The 15,112-nt window shown below is 51.2% G+C and overlaps 2 protein-coding genes and 1 long non-coding RNA gene across 6 annotated transcripts; 2 read left to right on the top strand and 1 right to left on the bottom strand.

Moving 5' to 3' along the window:
• The first annotated feature begins 87 nt into the window (after window positions 1-87).
• Window positions 88-9,696, top strand: GPD1 (glycerol-3-phosphate dehydrogenase 1). Its single transcript, XM_006202958.4, has 8 exons — window positions 88-2,836; window positions 3,355-3,532; window positions 4,369-4,509; window positions 5,093-5,231; window positions 5,480-5,592; window positions 6,280-6,513; window positions 6,738-6,844; window positions 7,832-9,696. The coding sequence occupies exons 1-8, from the start codon at window positions 2,493-2,495 to the stop codon at window positions 7,926-7,928; spliced, it is 1,353 nt and encodes a 450-aa protein (XP_006203020.2). The 5' UTR covers window positions 88-2,492; the 3' UTR covers window positions 7,929-9,696.
• LOC107033425 (uncharacterized) lies at window positions 6,012-10,343 on the bottom strand. Of its 2 annotated transcripts, none has more exons than XR_001458895.3 (3): window positions 10,188-10,343; window positions 7,795-7,901; window positions 6,012-6,520 (listed from the first exon to the last, which is right to left on the bottom strand). It is a non-coding gene; the product is annotated as an uncharacterized lncRNA (long non-coding RNA). The 2 variants fall into 2 exon arrangements; XR_012078348.1 differs by lacking the exon at window positions 10,188-10,343 and adding an exon at window positions 10,090-10,178.
• Window positions 10,344-10,398: 55 nt separating this feature from the next.
• COX14 (cytochrome c oxidase assembly factor COX14) lies at window positions 10,399-14,750 on the top strand. 3 transcript variants are annotated; one of them, XM_072972827.1, is made up of 3 exons: window positions 10,429-10,543; window positions 13,114-13,187; window positions 14,340-14,750. In XM_072972827.1, the coding sequence occupies exon 3, from the start codon at window positions 14,348-14,350 to the stop codon at window positions 14,519-14,521; it is 174 nt and encodes a 57-aa protein (XP_072828928.1). In that variant the 5' UTR covers window positions 10,429-10,543; window positions 13,114-13,187; window positions 14,340-14,347; the 3' UTR covers window positions 14,522-14,750. The 3 variants fall into 3 exon arrangements, with proteins under 3 accessions (XP_015093590.1, XP_072828928.1, XP_006203022.1); XM_015238104.3 differs by lacking the exon at window positions 13,114-13,187 and having other exon boundaries at window positions 10,399-10,543; XM_006202960.4 differs by lacking the exons at window positions 10,429-10,543; window positions 13,114-13,187 and adding an exon at window positions 10,570-10,722.
• The last annotated feature ends 362 nt before the right edge of the window (window positions 14,751-15,112 follow it).

The following is a 15,112-nucleotide window of genomic DNA, read 5'->3' as shown; positions in this document are numbered from 1 at the left end:
TTCTAGGCACTGGGGATATGGTGGAAAACAAGGTTTCTACCTTGTGGGCCTCAGGTTCTCACCTTAGAGCTTGTTCTGTCAGCCCCAGTGGTCCAGGCAGGCCAGGTGCAGGTTGCAATTGGGATTATTCGCCCCTGGATCTTAGAGTCCTGTCCTCAATTCCTGTGAAGGAAGGTTCTAACAAGACAATGGCACTGCCATCTTCTCCCTTGTCCTTCTGAGCCCCCCAGGGCACCTGCTGCCTTGTGTGCAGTGTCCTTGGGTGCCGTGATCCCTTAGGCTTGACGAACTGGAGCCTCTGGTTCTAGAGGAGTTCTCAGGGCTCCTATCTGCATACGGGTCTGGGTTGAAGACATTTGTGTTCTTCGTACCTGCCACCTTCTCCACCCTGAGTAAGGTTACCGTCCTTAAGGCCGGCATGGAAGTACTGTGCCGCCATCCTCATAAGCCAACCCCTCGTTGACAGAGTTGGGAAGATTTTCCTCATGATTGATTCCCATTAGCAGAAGCATGAAATTCGGCTCTCGTTCCAATATGCCTGCCAGGTGGTGGCTCTTCACTGTTCTCATTTGTGCTGTTATCTAGTGTGATTCTACCCGCAAAGGGAGTTTAGAACATGGGATAAGGGCAACCACATTCCAAAGCTGTAGTTAAAAAAATTACCTTTGCCTCCATGGATGAGACACTCAAGTGTTGCCTATATGCAGTCAGGCCCACAGAGGATACAACCACTGTTCCCAATTGGACTTGGGGGTTTATCAGACTTCAGTAGGGAAAACAGAAGAGTGTGTGGGGGTGATAACTTGGAGTGGAAAAAATTGATGTCAAGGACGTTGAAATGGCATCTGTTTTTACCCAGGCTAATTACATGTGTAATGAATGGCTGATGAACCATTATTAATTTCAAGCAAATAATCTACAGTTTGCTCTTGGGAAAAAGAGCTCTAGCGGTACAGATAACTTCCTCTGACAAGCCGATTCTGAACCTCTCTGCACACTCTTTATTCCTATATAAATGAACAAATTCTTTGTCTCCATACTACTTAAAATGATTGTAGGGCAAAATAAGAGATGGAAGCATTTAGGCAAAAACAAGCCATTATCTTACGCATAAACATCCATTCTTTGGGTGCCATGGACATACGTGCCAGGGACAGAAGCATTCTTTTTCCATCTCCCATAATCAGTGCTCCCAGCTGGCAGCCTGGCACTGGTGCCTTTGTCACAGTGCCAGTGCAATGACAGTGATCTGTGGGAGGCTGGCTTTGTGGTAGGCACAGTTTTGTTCCTAAAAGAAACAATGAACCACTGATTTCATGTATGTCCCCCTATGGGAACTCCCTGGCCATGGGAGTACAATGTGGTGGGCTTTTCCTGGGCAGTCCCTAGAACTTAGAAAACCATTTCTCCCCCATCTTGACGTCAGGGTCACTTACCCTTACCCAGTGGTTGCATACAGATTTGCCTCCAGCCCAGTGCTTATCACTGTTGTCAGCCAGCAGCAGTCCAGGGGGATGGAAACACCCACTCAGCAGTCGGCCAAGCCAGGAGGTCAGCACGTGAGCACACAGTGGTATCTGCCTTCTAGGCCAAGGTTCTCAGACAGCTGGAGTGTTAGGGGCCTTTGCCCCACTCTCCACATCAGCCTAGAAACCAGAGCTTCCCCTCTTAGTCCAACAGATTGCTGTGGGCAGCATGGAGCCTTGAATTGCTCAATGTGTTTTTTCCATCCTCCCTTCCCCCAAAATCACACACCCCAGTTAATCTCAATTACAGCATCTGAGACCACAAATCTCCACAGAGGTCACAGATGCCCCAAGTCCTGCCTCCCTTCCAGTTTTTGGCTTCTGCAAACTAGTCACTAACCTAAGGGAGTCCCTAGTGTGGTAGCTTGGAAACCCGAGAAAGAGGTGAAGGAAGCTCAAAGCCTGTCAAGGACAGTGACCACCTGGGCTGCCTTCTTTTCTCTCCTATCCTCATCCTTAAGCCCAGAGTCTGCAAAAGAATTGGGGGCCACTTGGCATCAGAGCCCCTTAACAATGACCTTTCCCAGCCTCCTTTCCTGGAAGACACTCAGGTGGGGATCCTCTGAGGAGAGGAGAGTCCCACTGGTGAGTCCCTGAGAGGACCTTGTTTCTCAGGCTCCTGGAGTCTCTTATCCTTGGGTTGGATTGCCCCCAAAGGAGGCCGTTACCCCTTATGTGGTCTTATCTTGTCGAGTGGGCCCACACCCACCCACCTCACTCACCCATGGCACTGCGGTGGAGCTAGTGTGGGGCCAGTCACAGGTGCTCCCTGTCACTTGTAGAGGACAAACCTGTAGAGCAGTTTTGGGGGTCCTGGGAGGATATGCAGGGCGATTTGAAAAAGAAAGCTTTCCTGTATCTGCTGCTAGGACTGAATACAATTTGTTCCAGTGCTGGGGGACAGAAAGGAACGAAGAGGACCAGCCACCTGCTTCTTATCTGGGCTTGCTCTTGGCAGACTTCAAAATGAGACCATTGCTGGGGCCAAGGGAAGAAGCTCGTCAGCACTGTCAGTTAGGGAACCTAAAAGGAAAACCGGGCCTGGTCTGCCTCATTCCTGTTCCCCACCTGTCCCCACTCTTTTATCCCCTTTCCCTGGCTCTGCCAGACTCTCCCCGGCTCCCTGGGTCCCCGCCTCCCCACCCTCCCCTGGAGGGCGGGGCTTGGCTGCACCCACGTGTGTCGGGGTTATATGCTCCCAGTTGGCAGAGGAGCTGGGGAGAGTGGCACCCAGCCGGCAGTTCAGGCAGAGGAGCGAGAAGCGGCACCATGGCCAGCAAGAAAGTCTGCATTGTAGGCTCTGGCAACTGGTAAGCAGCGCTGTCAGGGGCTGTGGGTGGAGGGAGGGGAGGTTCCCCTGAGTATCCAGGAGGATAGGAGGGAGGCTTGGTGGGCAGGAGTTAGATAGTGGGTAGGAAATGCCCCCGATTCCTGCTCCACCCCTGTTGCTGTCTTCTGTGCCTACCCCCACAGGACAGATGGTTGCCAAACCTCTCCTGGCCCTTGCCTTCTCGGGCAGTTGCACCTGTTCGCCACAGGAGGGGAGCCTCCAGAGTGTTCCCTGCCTGAAAAGCTGCTTGGGATTGGGGGCGGTGGGGAGATCAGAACGCTGGCCCCCTTCTCCAGCAGCAAAGTGTAAGGTAGACTGAGTCTCCTTTCTACTGCTGGGTCACTAGGGATACAGTGTCACAGAGGAGGGGGTGACAGGGAAGGTGGCAGGTAAATCTGGTGGCTGCTGTGATATCCTCAGGTGGAGCACTGTCCCCTCCCTTACCATCATTCCTCCCTCACGCTCCCACTCCTCTGTCTGTGCTCCTCCTCCTGCCAGGGGCTCAGCCATTGCCAAGATTGTGGGTGGCAATGCAGCCCAGCTGGCAGGCTTTGACCCACGGGTGACCATGTGGGTGTTTGAGGAAGACGTTGGGGGCAGAAAGCTGACAGAGATCATCAACACACAGCATGAGAATGTCAAGTACCTGCCAGGGCACAAGCTGCCCGCCAACGTGGTAAGCCCCAACACCCTGCAAGGAAGAGAGAGGGAAGTGGAGGGGGAGCTTCCTGCCAGGAGGGGACCATTTCAAGTGCCACCTGGACTTGGGAAGCATCTCGGGAGGGTTACATCAGGCACAGGGCACCCCTGTGCACAGTCCCCAAACTGCTCCCCAGGCACTTTCTGGGACTAAGGAGAACCTGAGTGCATCCCTTTGCATCTCTACCCGATCCCATGGGCTCCCAAGCAGGAAAAGGAGGGGAGAGGATGAGGAAGTTGGTCTCCATGGCAACCAAAGACAGGTTCTCTGGCTCCCAGACTTGGGGTCCGGGTTGTGCCTGCCTCAGGCTCTAACCCTGTTACTCATTCACTGGGTTATTAGCAAATGTGGAGGCTGCTCCTTGGACTTAAGATCTTTGGTCAAATCCATGTGGTTTACTCCCCACCCGGAAAGAGGAAGCAGGGAAGATAGGAAAACTGGGGCTCTCCCTTCCCAGTTGGGGGCCGTAAGGAGCAGGGTGATGAAATCGCACTTGGCCTGTTCCTCCTGCCAAGCCCAGACCTCCTTTGGCCTCTCTCACTGTCCCACAGCCAAGAGCTAGGAGAGTGCTGGGAGGAGGTTTCCAGGAGTCCTTAAGAGCCCAGGACAGCTGGAACTTAGAGGGAAGGATGGCTAGGGGGAGGGAATAGAGTGTCTTATTCCTCCAAGTTCAGCCCTTCCAGATTCAGCCCCCAAACTGCCCTTCCTTCTCCCCCAGTAGCCTCACTCTTTGGCTCCTAGATCTCCTGAATGGGCTTCCACAGGGGCTAGATGAAGTATGTCAAGCCCTTGAGCACTGGTCATCCCCACAGGTGGCTGTCCCAGATGTGGTCCAGGCTGCAGCAGATGCTGACATCCTGATCTTCGTAGTGCCCCATCAATTCATTGGCAAGATCTGTGATCAACTCAAGGGCCACCTGAAGGCAGATGCCATTGGCATATCCCTTATTAAGGTGCCAGGGACACCATCGTGTGGATGGGGGTGCAGCTAATTGTTATGGGGCTCAAGGTGGCTGAAGTGAGACAAACAGGAAACAGCAGAAGTAGGGCAGGAGTTTTCTGGAGTGAAGGGAGGAGTTGGCTTTGGGAAGGCTTCAGAAACACGCTGGGGGCCATCGGGAAGGGGAGGTTCGTTGGGGTAGATAAGAGATCGGTTTAGAAGCAGATATCTTGGGGAGTTTACAAGGTGTAAAAGGGGTGCCTGAGGGATATGAGAAGCGTACTGGTTTGAGGAGTTAAGGGAATTTGGTTTGGAGCAGTGGCTGGGATGGGAGTTGGTTTGGGATATTCAGGAGTGGGCTGTTTAGGGATGTAGGGGGGATGCCTTGGAGAAATAGGTTGTGGAAGGAGTGTTCAGATGGATTCGTTTTCACATGCTGCCTACCTTCCTCACAGCAAGCTTTGGCTAGGCTGGAATTGGGGAGGACCTTTGGGGGACACTGATGAACAGTGGATTTGGAAGGGGCAGGATTTCTGGATGGGAAGCTGTCAGTTGGGGATAAAGGGCACCTGGCCTAAGTTCCATCCTGTGCCCAGGGGGTAGACGAGGGCCCCCGCGGGCTGAAGCTCATCTCTGAAGTGATTGGGGAGCGCCTTGGCATCCCCATGAGCGTGCTGATGGGGGCCAACATTGCCAGCGAGGTGGCTGATGACAAGTTCTGTGAGACAACCATTGGTGAGACACCCCACCCCGCACCCACATACATAATGCAACTTCAGTTACATTCCCTCACCATGCTCTAGTCCCCACCCACTTAGCTATGTTCTCAAGGCAAGCAAAGGAAGGAGACCCAAGCGTCAGAGGTGAGGGAGGGCTGGGGCACCCCTAGGGAAACAGCTGCAGGCCCTGCTTAGGGCAGGTGTGGGATTAAGAGTCAAGATCACCCCACCCCTGCTTAAAGCTTTACCCCCTCCCCACTTCAGGGTGCAAGGACCTGGCCCAGGGACAGCTTCTGAAAGAACTGATGCAGACACTCAACTTCCGCATCACGGTGGTGCAAGAGGTGGATACAGTAGAGATCTGTGGAGCCTTAAAGGTGAGAGGGGTACAGAGGCCGTTATGGGGTGGGGAGAAGGTCCTGAAAGAAGGCCTGGCTTAGCTATACAAGGTACACCACGCTTTCACTTGGGCAGTTGCTCCCCTTCCCCACCAAGTCCCATACAAGTGGGAAGAACTGCAGAAGCAAGGCCAGGATCACTCGGGCCTGCTGATTACTTATCACCAGACATTGGGCCCCCTTCTTCCTTTCCCCTATAGCCCCTTGTAGGACATCCCAATCCCTGGCACCAAGGGGTGGTCCAGGGGGAAGAGAAGATGCCTCGGGGGAGCACCCAGGCTAATTGGAGACAGGATGTCCAGGACACCAGGTTAGACTGATGGTCAGAACGCTGGATCCTGGACAGAGCTATGGATGGATATCAGAGACGCAAAACAGAATAGTCATGGATGTAAGGGTCAGCTAAACAGAAGATTGGTTTATTCAAGGACAGAGTACATGGCAGGGTTGGGGAACTAAGAAGCACAAGCCCAGGGTAAAGGAAGGGAGCACAGCAAGCGGGAAAGCCAAGAGGTGGATACAGCTGAGGAGCGCCACCTCCGGCTTGCTTCATTTATTCAGTGCATATATCATGGCTGATGGATGGAGCATGAAGCAGGTGCTGAGAGCTCCAAGTGGGGCCTCTGGGAGGGGATCCTTTCTCACCTGTGACTCCACTCCCCAAAGAACATAGTGGCCGTGGGGGCTGGCTTCTGTGATGGGCTGGGCTTCGGTGACAACACCAAGGCAGCAGTGATCCGACTGGGGCTCATGGAGATGATCGCCTTCGCCAAGCTCTTCTGCAGCGGCCCTGTGTCCTCTGCCACCTTCTTGGAGAGCTGTGGTGTTGCTGACCTCATCACTACCTGCTACGGAGGGCGGAACCGCAAGGTGGCTGAGGCCTTCGCCCGAACAGGAAAGGTGGGCCCTGGGGAAACGGAGAACAGAGGGTGGGCCCTGTAAGTGTCAAGGCAGAGGAGCTTGGCTTGAGGTGTCTCTTGAGCACAAACATTAAGATTGTTGTGAACATTTCTAGCCTTTCTTTCCTCTTAAGACCCCACCTCCTACCCAAGCTCCAGACTCTCCAACCCACACTGACAGCCCTCATCTCCCATTTCCATCTGCCCGTCCTGTTTTCTTCACAGCCCATTGAGCAGCTAGAGAAAGAGATGCTGAATGGGCAGAAGCTGCAGGGGCCCCAGACAGCCCGGGAGCTACACAGCATCCTCCAGCAAAAGGGCCTGGTGGACAAGTAAGTGTCTGCCCCAGCCCCACTGATGGAACTATGGCCAGAAGTGCTGTCCCTGGTCATCATCTTTCTGAACCCTCCTCAATCTGTGAAGTGGGCAGAGAGGGAAATGTTACCTTAGGTTTACAGACAGAGCCGAAAGCTTGGAGGGAGCCTGGTATGCCCACTGTCCCTCAGCTAGTTCATTGTCTTTGAACTCTTTCCAGTCTAGTGCTCTTTATACCACATTGTTTGGACCCCTCTGCAAGGCCTCCCTTCTGTCATCTCCTCCTTGTCCTCTGCTCTGGGGGTTGGAGCTCTGGGGCAGCAGAAATAAGCTCTTCTGACTGTTCTGCTTCTCTGTCCATCACCCCCAGCCTAAGCCCCTTCTCCAAGGCCAACCCTTCTGTCCCCTGAATCCTGTCCTGGGTGCTGAGGTGTGGGGACAGTCTCTGCTTCAAGGTGCTCCTTTTCAGAGCACAAAGACAGTGGGGGTGACGGGCTGATCAGAGCAGAGCTCTGTTAGTCTGAGAAAGAATCGTAGAATAAGAGTATGAAACAGGTTCAGAAGATCAACTCACGGCTGACCAGGGTAAACCCTCCTAGTGAAGGGAGCAGCCCAGACAAGAAGATGGAAAGAAGGAAACCGGCATTTATTGAGCACCTTCACATAATAATCACTTCTTCACTGCTTTGTTTTATTGGCTCCTTTTAAAGTTGATGATACTGAGGCTCAGAGAGGTTAAGTGGCTTGCTCAGCTGGAACAAGAAATTCATGCCAGTGAATCATGCACGCAAGTTCAATATGATAGAGAGCAGGGCAATTAAAAACCTGACCCTAAAACCTAGGGATAGGAAGTTCAAATTCTCAGCAGTTGGAAACTGGGAGCCAGAGTCTGCCTGATCTCAAAGGTGGGAGAGTAGGAAGTGGAGGGTTAGGGGTGGATGGGGAGTGGAAGGGGTTGGGGGTGTACCTGGAGGTCAAGCTGGGTCTGTCCTTCCCCGTTCTAGGTTCCCTCTGTTCACGGCTGTGTACAAGACATGCTATGAGAATCAGCCAGTGGGTGAATTCATCCGCTACCTGCAGAATCATCCAGAACATCTGTGAGCGGGGCCGGGGCCCAGGCCAGGCAGCTTCTTTACCCCAGTGGAGACAGGGAGAAGCTTGGGGTGCCTGGTCACCAGGATCTCTGAGACTCCCCACGATGCACCCTCTTCTCAGCTTTTCACTGGAGGACAGGACGCTCTGGGCCCAACTACCTGCCTGGAGATCCTGAAGCACCAATCAGCCTGCAGCCTCTTGCCAACACATCTCACCAGAAATGGAGCTGCCTAGTCCCTCTCCAGATGTGGGGCATTCTCCCTGTCCCCTGGAAGGGATCAAGCCCCTGTGCTGCCTGCTTTGGGTGTGTAGGGAGAGTGGGGAGGGAGAGGGAGGCATGGCAAGGGCTGCCCACTGCTGCCTCACATAGACCAGGAATCCTGTCCCCAAGCCCAGTTAAGTGGCTAAAGAAGTATCTCAGCTGCAAGAAGGATGTGCTAAGGGGTTGTTAGGTAGGGGTCTGGATTTTGAGCGACATAGGCCCAGGGACCCCTTTGCTCTGACCTCTGCCAGGCCCCACACAGCATCAATGGATCTCAGTGTTTGTTAACAAAATACAAAGATTTCAAAAAAAAAACCCTTCTAGTTTCTCCTAGCAACATCTGTGTCCCCAGAAACCTCTGGTCATCCCCTTTCCCCCTCCCTTGGGCTGCCCTGGCACCAGAGTTGCTGCCACGCTGGCATCTCAGCCTTGGGGCTTGTCCTTCTCCCCTGGAACTTCCTGGTACCTAGTTCTTTGCCAGCTCCTCCCTACCATGTGTGACCTTTCCAAGCCTTTCTCACCCTCCCCGCCAGCACCCTCTTTGGGGAGCAGGAACTTAATCTGCTGACAGAGCTACACCTTTTCATAGCAGGCTCAGATCACTGCTCCCTGTGACCTTCGTATTTGCTCTGCCTCTGTTCACAGGTCCAATGTGGGGGAGGTGTTAGCTGGGTCCCTCCTGCTGCTGTCTCCCCAGGACATCTTGGATCCACCCTTTACCTCCTCCCAAACCCTGTACCTAGTTCTCAGCTACCCCCAGCTAACCAGCTCCAGTATCTGGAGGCCCGGGGGCCAGAGACTGGGTAAGGGAGGGTGAGCAGGTCCCCATGTTGGTGGTCCTGACATTCCAAGGCCAGCTCTCCTTTGTCACCTGAAGGCCTTCTCATGAGGCATTGACGCTTCAGCACCTCAGAAACTGGGAAACTCATGGAGGAGATAAAAAATTCAAACCTCCCTACTCCTGGGGTGAGGGTAGAACAGGAAGGGGAGGAGGGAGAGGAGTGTCCTTTGCACTGGCCTTGCTGCAGGATGGAATGGCAGCAGGGGAATGTCACAGGTCAGCAGCTTGGGCCCCTGGCTATAAATAGTGCCCGAGGGCTCCTGTCACGTCCAACAGAGGGTCTCAGCTTCCTGTGTGGCAGCACCTGGCACACTGTGGCTCTGGCTGGCATTACGTTAACCCTCCCTTACTCCCCAACAAACCAGGGAGGTAGGCTCCTCTCTGCCACTAGCTCTTGAAAAGTCTTACCAGTGAAGGCCAGAGCTGTCTAGATCAGGCAGCGGGAGTGAGGGGCACAGTCACCCCAGATCTAGCTGGGCCCAGGTTCTGACACTGACTGGATCTTGAGCTGCCTCCCCAGGAGGTCAAATTTGGGGCAGAAAGACAGCTCCTTTCCCAAGGCTGCAGCTGCGACCCTCTTAGATAGTTAAAAATCTTTGCCTACGTTTGTTTACCCCACAGCTAACTGAATGGGAGGCCTTCTAACAGGCCTACTTGTATACCCAATAAAGCGTGGTTTCTCCAGAAACAGGTTGGGGAAGGGAGCTGAGTGCCTGTGGCAATGCGTAAGCTGTGCTGTGTCGTGGGATGTATATTGTTTTCACTTATACTGTAGGAAAAATGGGGGCAAAAAAGTACTTCCTTAATCATCCCAGCTACTCTTGGCCCCTAGCTAGGGTGCCCACGCAGTTTCCCACCCCCAATGGCAACCCCTCCCCCCCCCAATCCGCTCCAACCCCTTCCTGGCGCTTTTTGGGGCTTTATCACGCCGCCTCCAAGCGTGGAGGTCATATACGGGACAGAATCGTTATGGAGATTCGACCCTTGTGCCCACTCCGTGACAATGGCCAAACCTGCCGCATCCTCTGCGGTCCAGGCCTTTGCGGTGCTGGTCGGGTTCCTACCTGAGCTCGGCTGAAGCCGGACCGCAGGGAAGAGGGCAGCTCTAAGCTCTAGGAGGCGCGCAGCCCCCTCCAGAGGCCTGACTCCCGAGAGAACTTACCTAGCTACCGGGGACGTCACCGTGTCATAGGCTGGGGATTGGTTGGCTCTGGTTGGAAAGAAAGACTGTCTTTTCTGTCTTGACTGAGTATCCTATAATTTCCGCTTCCAAAGCTTGGGTAGCCAAAGAGCGTTTCTCAATGACGAATGACTACAACCCCCAGAATTCAACGGGCCTCTCTGAGAGGAAGGCTCATCTGAGGATGCGTAATAGGGGTGACTGACCCGGAAGCCGGAAGTTCAAAGGCTGCAACCAACAGAAGCTGCGGCCCTCACGGGCTCCCGCCTCAGTGGGCTGGGTTGCGCTGCGTCTGACGCGCTGGGACTTTGCTCGCTTCGGGAGCCGAATCCTAGAGGGTAAGTGGGGAGGGTGGAGGGAGAAAGGAAGACTTTCCGCACCAATAGCGCCTCCGCATTCACGGTTGTTCCTGGGCCGTTACCCTCGCTTGTCTGGTCTTGGGTACTGCTTCCGCCTGCGCCAATAGGTCGTGTTGACTGGAGGCCTCGGCTGGACGGAAGGGAGCGGCAGCATCCAGGTACGCCGTCCGCCAGGCCCGAACCGGGGCCGCCTGTCGGCTGAGGCGCGCCGGCTCGGGCCGGCCTTTGTTTATCGCAACCTTTCATGCCTAGTATTCGGACTTCGGCGCCCTTGAGTTCCCCGTGTACTCTGCGCAGCGGACCGCAAGTAGCGGTCTACGCTGCTTCCGACCCAACAAGCTCCTTGCGGCCGTGGCCTCCGGTCAGACCTTGATTCCACCCGCGCGTCTTGGCCCTCCACGCTCTGACCCGTCCTCGCTTTGCAGTCTGCTGCGCCCCGGCTTTCCGGGCACTCTTCGTGGTTATCGATTATCTAGCTCCATTCCTTTGCTGCTTTCAATTCCTGGAATGCTCTCCCCTACCTCTTCTCTGCTGGTGTAAATCCTGTCCACCCTTCTAAAACGACAGCTGTACCTCGACCCTCCTGCTTTTCTGCTGACACTTCTTGAGCCCCCACCTTGTCTCTGAACTCTCATAGTGCCTCTTCTCTTCTGGTCACGCCGTCTTCCACTTCATCTAACAGAATTTGGGATGCAAAGCTTATCCCTAGCAGACCATAAGGTCCTTTGAGATAGAAGCCATGCTCTTTGCGGCCTTCATAGCGCGAGTAAATAGATGAATCAATAATATGAGTAATATCTAAGCGGAAGTGGATGGGCCCATTTGAGGAAATGAGTTTTCCGGAGGAGAAACCTGAGTCTTGAGGTCCTCTCATGTTTAGGGAGCAGAAAAAGAGGAGAGCCACATAACTTTTGCAGATTGCACCCCTATGGCATTTCCCGTAATGGTTCTTGCTCCTACCCCCGTTTTTTTGAAAGCTTTGGTCTAACCCGGTAACAGACCCAGCATTGAGCTTTGTTGAGAAAATGGATGTCCCTCAGGTGAGAATGTTTTCCTGCTAACCTCGAAAGTTTTCTAAATTTCCAAGTTTAATCCTTCCACCTGGACTTCCTTTTGGTTTGTTTTTGAGACATCAGTGATTTAATGGATAGGGGCTACCTGGACTTCTAATTTCATCTTTTCCTGGGCCATCCTGGATCTTCTTGTTCCATCCTACCCACCTCACTTCTTCCCTCGCTTGAGCCATCAGGGTCTTCCCCTCTAAAATATAGTGAAATCTCCTTATCAATAAGCAAAACAAAACTAGAATTTACTTGTTCTTGTTCCCTTCTCAAGTTGCTGCCCTATCACTCCCATTTCTTTAACCAGCAAATCACAAGACTATCAGTTTTTACCTTTGGAGTGAGAGTGGGTTATGATCCATTTTTCTCTCCGTCCCAGGAAAATGAATAGATACATGGGCTTGCTGGGGCCCTGGCTCAGAATCTGTGTTTTTCACTTAATGCCTGTTCCAGTTCAGTCATTAAATTGAGTTCTGTCCTAGGTTTATCTGTAGCCTAGTCACCTATTCCCATCTAGTGATCCCATCTGACCAATCTTCATGGCACTTAACTTTGCAGTAGTGTTTCCCAACTTTCATTCTGGCCCAGTACACCCGAAAGATACAACATATCTCTTGTCAGTGGCTGGGACTTGATACAGCAGTGATTTTCAATCACTATTGTAGTTAAATGAAAAAGCCTCCCAGGTATTTCTGGAATTTTCTTTCCCTAATTGTTTTCCTTCAAACTGGTGTTCTCTTGGCTTCTCTCTCTTTGGTTTTATCCTCTGCTTTGATGTCACTTGTTAGTCCCATCTGTGGCTGTAGCCTGGCCTCTTTTCCCAAATCTGCCCACATTTGCATATCCATCTGCCTGACATACATCGCATGAATGTTGTATGGAGCATCTTAACTTTAACATGTCCAAAACTCTATTCATCATCTTGACTGACACTGCCACCACCATCCCCATACACACATGGTGACACACACCTGTTTCTTCTTTCCTTTTTCTATTAACAGTATCCCACTCTATAAAGTTTCCTAATTTGTTAACTTAGAGATATTTTCAGCTTTTCCCTAACCCGTTCAGTTAATAAACCTTGTTCTATTTCCAGAATAACTTCTGCATCTGTCTTCTCCTTTTATACTGCCCTGCCTTAGATCAGGGTCTGTGAAGAGTTTTCATTACTTTGAAAATAGGAGAAATCTCAGGTTGGATGAGACAAGAGAAGGAAGTGAGGTTCTCGACACCAAAATTACATCTGTCAGTAGTTCTTCTGTCACTCTCTTAGCCAAGAGAAAGAATAAGTGAGAGGGAGGATGAAGGCTGCAGGTCTCTTTGCAGGGAGCTTGTTTATTACCTTAGTGTTCTGCTCTCTGTTTTCTTACTGTCTCACAGCTTGGGGTTCTGTCAAACCTCAGATAACCTGAATATAACCCTTTCTCTTCTTGAACCTGTGCCATTTGATTTTCTTCCTCTGACATTATTTAATGTCACTTTCCACAGTCACATGGAATTATAATTCAAGGAAGCTGTGAGTCAGCTCATCGTGGGATCCACCTTCAAGAACTGGCTCAAAGGCAGTGTTCAGCCCGTGGGAGTCAGTCTGAGAAGCACTTAGATATCTCACCCAGCTGCTGACCCCCTAACCCAGCTAATCTTGAGCTTTTCTTCTTTCAGATTCTTGACTCTTAACCTATTCAGTCTTTTAATTTAATTTTTAAAATTTTTTAATAAACTTTTTTTGGGGGGTGGGGGGAGGTAATTAGGTTTATTTTTATTTAGTTACCATTATTATTTTTTTAATGGAGGTACTGGGGATTGAACCCAGGACCTCATGCATGCTAAGCATGAGCTCTACCACTTGAGCTATACCCTCCAACCCAGTCTTTCGATTTTAATTCCCTCAGCAGAGACGAGCTTAAGAACATAGTCATAGTCCCAAATTGAGGAATGTTTTGTTCAAGATGAGAGATTCCCATTCAAAACTTTCTTGTTCCCTAGCTCAGAATATCCAGGGAATGATTCAATTAGAAGTAATTTATCTCATGCAAATGTGAGTTAACGATTTGTTGGGGATTCCGTAAGTTTCTTTTAGCCCTTGGGATAGGTTCTTGGTGTTGTTTGGAACTTAGAATTAATGCTGGAGAAAGTTATGTCTGATTGAATAATGTAAACATACTGTTGGCACAATTTCAAGTATATTATGACTTAAACAGATGCTTGAAGGCTAACCTGGGAACTTAAGCACCGTGAAAAGATTGTTTTAAGGGGAAGTGAATTGGATATTGCCTAGAAGGCTCTCATTTGATCTTCCTAGAGAGAATAATTCACTTCTAATCTTTAATCCCTGGCTACTTCATTAATTCCCTGCTAGCCAGAAAACTGGCGTGTGCCTAAAGTAATGTACCAATTAAAAACTTTTCCAGGTGGTTCATACCTGTCACTTCCATAAACTTGGAGAACCAGGTGTTAGCTGTGATGTGATTCAGCTGTACCTGGTTCCAGGTGTGTTTCTGTATCTTGTAAGCAGACTTTATTTGTCCTTTTGAATCTCAGAGTTCTCAAACAATATCTTTCAGTATGAGACTCTGCGTACGTGTAGGAGCCATTCAGAATAGAGTACAGACAGACTAAGCAGGATGCAGAAGTTATAGAATGGCCTTAACCAGGGAAGTGGGCTGGGCAGATGAGGCCTTATCCTTGGGCCTAAATCCAGTCTGTCTTTGTAGGGGACAACATGCCAACTGCCAAGCAGCTAGCTGACATTGGCTACAAGACCTTCTCCACCTCCATGATGCTCCTCACTGTGTATGGGGGCTACCTCTGCAGTGTCCGAGCCTACCACTATTTCCAGCGGCGCAGCTCCCAGCGCCAGGCTGCAGAAGAACAGAAGACCTCAAGAGCCCTGTAGAACTGGGGGGCTTTTTTTCCTTGAGCAGAGAGGCCTGAGGCATGCTGTGGAAAGACCTCATCTGCAATCACTTCAAAGTCAAGAGAACTCGGGCCTTAATGGTTTTCGAACTCTGCTGGGAAAAAGTGCCCATGTTTTCTCTGGTACTACCAGTTTGGAGAGGCTATCGAATCGCAACAGGATTGGGAGGGTGAGGCCCACCTACAGACATTAAATACTTTGCCATGTCTGTGTCTTGGTGTTTTTATCTACTTCAATAGAGTATGGACCACAGAGGTGGGGCCTTGACTGCGTTTTCTAGTCAGACTGGATTTCCATATGTTGAGTTCTTAGCACCTGTGAAGTGAGGTATATGCATTTTGGGGAGCAGGAATGTCAACTCTCATGATCTCAGAGGAAAGACTATCCCAGCATCTATATAAATCCCCTGAAAAGACTGTAAAGACCAAAGCTCTTTTTTGGTCAATGACCATTCCTGGACCAATTACTGTGTTCAAGTAATGGGGTACACTGGGCCAGCATGGTCACATTGCATCTCTGATTCAAGGAAGGAAGAGACCCTTGTTTAATAGCTCTACCCAAATTGCACGA

Source organism: Vicugna pacos, chromosome 12 (assembly GCF_048564905.1).
Source record: "Vicugna pacos chromosome 12, VicPac4, whole genome shotgun sequence".
Classification (NCBI taxonomy): Eukaryota; Metazoa; Chordata; class Mammalia; order Artiodactyla; family Camelidae; genus Vicugna; species Vicugna pacos.
The sequence above is the reverse complement of the archived record's forward strand: the minus strand, read 5'-3'. Positions and strand labels throughout refer to the sequence as shown.